General features: G+C 44.8%; 1 protein-coding gene and 2 non-coding genes across 4 annotated transcripts in view; all 3 read left to right on the top strand.

Annotated features, from left to right (window-relative positions):
- Positions 1 to 2,803: 2,803 nt before the first annotated feature.
- Eif4a2 (eukaryotic translation initiation factor 4A2) overlaps positions 2,804 to 5,887 on the top strand; it is a 17,205-nt gene continuing 14,121 nt past the window's right edge. The window contains exons 1-6 of one of the 2 annotated variants that reach the window (XM_050159980.1): positions 2,804 to 2,921; positions 3,693 to 3,741; positions 3,824 to 3,956; positions 4,221 to 4,360; positions 5,094 to 5,262; positions 5,347 to 5,456. In XM_050159980.1, the coding sequence (XP_050015937.1) occupies positions 2,893 to 2,921; positions 3,693 to 3,741; positions 3,824 to 3,956; positions 4,221 to 4,360; positions 5,094 to 5,262; positions 5,347 to 5,456 (630 nt within the window). In that variant the 5' untranslated portion in view covers positions 2,804 to 2,892. The remainder of the gene's footprint in view (positions 2,922 to 3,692; positions 3,742 to 3,823; positions 3,957 to 4,220; positions 4,361 to 5,093; positions 5,263 to 5,346; positions 5,457 to 5,887) is intronic. The other variant, XM_050159981.1, reaches the window with a different exon arrangement.
- LOC126512319 (small nucleolar RNA SNORD2) lies at positions 4,057 to 4,123 on the top strand. The gene has a single exon (XR_007595008.1). It is a non-coding gene; the product is annotated as a small nucleolar RNA SNORD2 (small nucleolar RNA).
- Positions 5,499 to 5,623, top strand: LOC126512321 (small nucleolar RNA SNORA63). Its single transcript, XR_007595010.1, has one exon. It is a non-coding gene; the product is annotated as a small nucleolar RNA SNORA63 (small nucleolar RNA).

The following is a 5,887-nucleotide window of genomic DNA, read 5'->3' as shown; positions in this document are numbered from 1 at the left end:
CTGGGATTAAGGGTATATGCTATGCAGGGCTCTACTAAATGATGTTTGTTTTCTTTTTAAACAGTGTTTTATTTAGCTCAGGGTGGCCCTGACTCACATTCTAGACCAGGTGGACCTTGAACTTGTGATTTTCCTGGCATAGCCACCTGAATGAGTGAGATCACGGGCCTGTGGCCTGGGTAAAAATCTGTTTGTTTTTTCTGGGATACCTGCTGTGTGAAAAAAAAATCTTTTTTTTTTTTTGTTTCTTGAGTTAGACAGGGTTTCTCTGTATATCTCTGGCTATCCTGAAACTCACTCTGTAGACCAGGCTGACCTCAAACTCAGAGATTTGCTTGTCTTGGCCTCTCTGGGTGCTGGGATTAAAGGCAGGCACCACCATTGCCCAGCTGTTTTCTTTTCTTTTTCTTTTTTAATCATTTGTACTATCAGTGGTTTCACAAACTCCAAGATTGCTAAGGAGCATTTATAACTAATTTTAGACTGTAAGTACCGAAAAGGTAAGCATCTTCAATGCAGATTTGCAAAACATTAAAACATATACGTTATTTTCAGCTCACATGTTACTTGATGCTATTTATATGGATGGTGAGAATAGAACAAAGCACAGTATTTATTGGAAACACATTACAGGATGACAGATACTTTTATTATCCTTTTATTATTTATATTATATTATGTTATTTATTTATTTATTTATTTATCCATTTATTTTTGGGGACAGGGTTTCTCTATAGCTTTAGAGCCTGCCCCGGAACTCTCACTTGGTAGACCAGGCTGGCCTTGAACTCACAGAGATTCACCTGTCTCTGCTGGGATTAAAGGTGTGTGCCACCACCACTGGTCTATTTATATTTTTGAGATAGTGTCTCACTCTTTAGCCCTGGTTCTCCTGGAACTCATTACGTAGACCAGGCTGGCCTCAAATTCATTGCGATTCACCTGCCTCTGCCTCCCAAGTGCTGGAATTAAAGGCATGGACCACACCTGATTATGCTTTTTAAAAAGAAATTCCTTCCACAGTTGTAGTCTAAAGGCTCACCCTAAGGAAAACATTCAACAGGAAGGTGTGTCGACCTATCCCATCCTCAGTGAAAGTGAGCCTAGACAGTAAGCAATCACATTTCTGATTTAGTGCTTTGAGTTTCTGAGATCAGGCAATTTCCTCCCTCAGCCCGAACTTTCCTTGACTGAGACCATCTACAAGAAGGCCAGTCCATTTTGTCTCTCACACTTACCTCTTCCCTTGAGGCAAGGTCCCTTTATGTGCAGCCCTTGCTGGCCGGGAACCTCCAAGTAACACTTGGAGGGATCCACATGCCTCTGTGTCCCTAGTCGTGGGTTAAAGGCCTGAGCCACCACACCCGGCCTCTATTTTGTCATCTTGATTGTGTTACAGCTTCTGACTCAATACTTCCACATAAGTAAGCAATTTGTTTTTGAATAAGGAGAGTATCTAGGGCTGGCAAGGTGGATCTGTGGGTAAAGGTGCTGGCCTTAGGGCCTGATGACCTGGATTCCATCACCCACTTGTGGGATCCACGTGGTAGAAGAACCAACTCCCAAGGGATGTCCTCTGACTTCCACAGGCGCTGAGGTGCTTGCAATAAGTAAATAAACAAATGCAATGTAATCATTAAAAAGAATGGTTTTTAGAACCAAATATCTGTAAAGTAGAAAACTGAACCTCCCCCCACCCCTGTACCTCTGGTAAATCAGCATTTGGTGTTGGTCTTCTGAATTAATGAGAAAAAAAATTGAGCTTTCACAATACTGTCTTGACCAGAGCTGTGTTTTAAAATTCAATGATTAAATATCTCCCTATAAATATATGTATATATATGTATATGTATATATGTATATTTATTTATTTATTAATTAGCAAGGGGTGGGAGCTGGAAACCTCTTGGCTTAAGGAGCCACGCAAGTTTATTACGGGCAAAAAGAACTGCATTGCTCTCCATTTCCGTAAAGCGACATTAGGCGATTAAAATCGGCTTTTGTTTTGTTTTACCGGTAGGGAGGGAATTAACTTTTTAATTAACTGAACCTGCCGGAAGCACCCTACGTTTCAGTACAAATGACAGGTCCTTTGCAAAAGTTGGTGATGATTTCATCAAACGTTTCTCACATCTGTTAGGTTTAAATTATTAGCATTGTTTTTTTTTTTTTTAACTGAAGCTAAAGGCAACCAGAAGGACCTGAAAATAGAACCGCCACCCAAGGGACATCAGTTAGATGACATTACAGGTCTAACTGCGAACTGGATTTCCTGGGACGTGCTGGGCGGCCGACATTTTCCGGAGCAGATCTGGGTGGCTAGGAAAAGGCTGGGCGGAATGCCAGGTAGCCCTTTACCGACCCAGTAAACGGCAGTGAGCACGGGCGGAGTAACCGGCATCCGCTCCGGCGCGGAACGTGGCGTCCCGGCCCAGCGGCACGCTGACGCGCAGGCAGCACGGAGCTGCATCCTGGAGACGCCGCCCGCCAGCGAACAGCGCCACCGGCTTCCGCCCGGGGCGTCCCCAGCTCCGCCGGTCTCTGCGGCAGGGCCGCGGAAACCCCGTAGGAGCAGGGCGGCCGAGGAGCGCGGCGCGCGGTCGCGTTGCTGCAATATTCTTCCGCCGATCGCAAAGAGTCCCAGCCCCGCTCCTGATTCATGGATCTCCGGGAACGCTGTAATACCAAGTAATAATGAAATGTGGATTTTGTCATCGACTCCCCTAGGATTTCAACTGCGGGAAGAAACCCGAGGAGGACAATTTTTGCGGCTTCCGAAGACAGCTAAGAAAATTCCTCCGCGAGAAAACGGGTTCCGGCCGCGAGCCTATAAAAAACGGGCGGCGCCGCGCGGCTGTCTTTTTAGTCGGGCGCTGAGTGGGTTTTCGGATCATGTCTGGTGGCTCCGCGGATTACAACAGGTACGGTGCTCCCGGGACGCCCGGTGGCCGGTAGTGAAGGTCACTAGCACCCGCGGTTGAGGTGGGTGGCTGGCGGCCACACTGCAGCCATGCGGGCTTTTTCTTAGGGACACACACAGTCCCCTTGTGCCCTCCGAGAAGCTTCCATCATGGTAGGGTTCCAGATGGTGGGGAGACAGGACGGGTGGGAGAACGGCGTGTTACGGATGCCTTTTCTTAGGAGACATTGTGACATGTTGGCCGCTGCCCCTCCCCATGCGGGACATGGCAAGCGGAGCCGTGGCGCAGTCAGCTGAGGACAGGGTGACTGTGTCCCGGCTTTATTTGCGGCCGGTGGCGCGAGCTGGGGGTTCCAAGGGTTCTGTCAAGGTGGGAGGTTGGACGGCTAGAGGACGATGACACCGGGCCGTAAACGGGGTGCCGACGAGCCGTTGGCATGGTCCTGGCTGGACCTCCGCGGCGTCAATCACGCCGGCTTGCGCAGAGTTAGGGGCGGAGCTCGGCGCGCGCAGCGCTCGCGAGAGCTGCTTTTCCCAAACGGGAGGGCCTGGTCCTAGGGCAGTAAGTGAAGGGGCTTTTTACACATTTTACTAACATTCCCAGCCAGTGGGGAAAGAGGATGGTGCTTAGCCGCAATGTCACCTTGCTTGGGCAGTTTCAGAGTACGCATGCGTGGAGGGTACAGAGGCACAGCGTGGAAAGGGCATTCCGTCTAGATGTCTGTTAGTGGCTTGGAAGGGGTGAGTTGTCTAACTGCAGTGTTCTTGTCAGCAGAGAACATGGCGGCCCAGAGGGAATGGACCCCGATGGTGTCATCGAGGTAAGAAATGGGTGGTGGATGCTAAAGGTTTGAGATGGTTAAGTTTTTACATCTTACTCATGGTTTAATCATTAACTTACAGAGCAACTGGAATGAAATCGTTGATAACTTTGATGATATGAACTTAAAGGAGTCCCTTCTTCGAGGCATCTATGCTTATGGTTTTGAGAAGCCTTCAGCTATTCAGCAGAGAGCTATAATTCCTTGTATTAAAGGTAAAACTCACTGACACACTAAAAGTTGCTGCATATATATGGACCATAAATGGGAAAGTAACTTTTGGGGGAAATAACTAGCACCTCTCTGTATTCCTTAAAGTGAAATGATGGCAATCATCTTTCGGGACTGACCTGAAATGAAGAGATTCTCTTGCTGATCACTTACTTGGGCATAATTTATGTTCCAACTGGAATACATGGTGTATAGTAGACATGACGATTTGATGTGGGATCGGTAAATGTGTATCCTACTTTTTTTAGGGTATGATGTGATTGCTCAAGCTCAGTCAGGTACTGGCAAGACAGCCACATTTGCTATATCCATCCTGCAACAGTTGGAGATTGAGTTCAAGGAGACCCAAGCACTAGTATTGGCCCCCACCAGAGAACTGGCTCAACAGGTATTGATAGTGTAGTTCAAAAAACTGCTTGCGTGTTGCATAGGTTTCAGGTTTCACAACTGTGAAGAATCATAATTAAAACGTATGAATCGTCCTAGTAATGTCAGCCCCCATTTTAATTATACATGCATGCAGGAAGTTTTTGTTGAAAGCTAAGTAGGAACTGGGTATTGTAGGTTTGTAGGGTTGTACCTCAACAGTTGAACCTATAGGTTTACTCAAAGGGTGGAGATTGTATCTGTACCCATTTGGAAACTTGGAATCCAGTTGTGCAACATGAAAACTGCAGTGACATGTTAAAACATTTGACTGTCTCAGTAGTTTGTGATGCATCTGTTGCATGCCCTGCTTCAAAGCAGTGCTATATTGGCTTTGAAGTATTGCTAATAAAGCTGGAAGTTTTATCCAGGCCAAGGTTATAAGGCACAGTACACTGGGAGAAAAATGACCAACATTTGCCCTTACAGAATATATTTGACTCTGTACCCTACACAGTGGAGAAAGTGCAAATTTTTTTTCTTAGTCCCCAGTTGGTGTTTGAGGCGACAGGGTCTCCCCAGTTTTAAAAGAGGAGGGAACAATAAGTAAAGAGAATTGTAAGCTTGGAATTGTAAGTTTTGTGCTATGCATGCATAAAGGCTATTGGCAGAAAAAAATAGTGCAATTATGCCTTGGAGCTTAAGTCTTAAAACTTACTTTTCATAGGATGATAATTAAGCTTTTTGGCTTTTAGATCCAAAAGGTAATTTTGGCTCTTGGGGATTATATGGGAGCAACTTGTCATGCCTGCATTGGAGGAACAAATGTCCGAAATGAAATGCAGAAGTTGCAGGCTGAAGCCCCTCATATTGTTGTTGGTACACCAGGGAGAGTGTTTGATATGCTAAACAGAAGATACCTTTGTAAGTATTGTCTTATAGGTTTTTTTAATTACTAAAAATGGCTAAAGGAACTTTGATATACAGTATGACTTTTTTGTTTAACAGCTCCAAAATGGATCAAAATGTTTGTTTTGGATGAAGCAGATGAAATGTTGAGCCGAGGGTTTAAGGATCAAATCTATGAGATTTTCCAAAAATTAAATACAAGCATTCAGGTAAGGTTTATTTTGTACTCCTACTGTTTTGGTTTTGGTTTCATGCAGGTAAAGTTACAATATAACTGAAGTGTTCTATTGTCGTTCCCCCTGCTGAAAGTATTTGATACTTTACTATCTCTGCTTAACTCTACCATAGTCAGGCAGAGACGCTTGGTTTCAAACATTTTCCTGTATTATTAACTGAAAGTTCAACAAAATACACAGGTAAAACAACCGCTTTCTCTCTTACAGGTTGTGTTGCTTTCTGCCACAATGCCAACTGATGTGTTAGAAGTGACCAAAAAATTCATGAGAGATCCAATTCGAATTCTGGTGAAGAAGGAAGAATTGACCCTTGAAGGAATCAAACAGTTTTATATTAATGTTGAAAGAGAGGTAATTTGTCTCATTGTTGAGTATAAAAGTTTTTCCTCACCTTCTTGTATAAG

Source organism: Alexandromys fortis, unplaced genomic scaffold (genome assembly GCF_014885135.2).
Source record: "Alexandromys fortis isolate MF-2015 unplaced genomic scaffold, M_Fortis_MF-2015_v1.1 scaffold_100_3062768_6864082, whole genome shotgun sequence".
NCBI lineage: Eukaryota > Metazoa > Chordata > Mammalia > Rodentia > Cricetidae > Alexandromys > Alexandromys fortis.
Note: the sequence above shows the minus strand (reverse complement) of the source record. Positions and strands in the feature narration are given on the sequence as shown.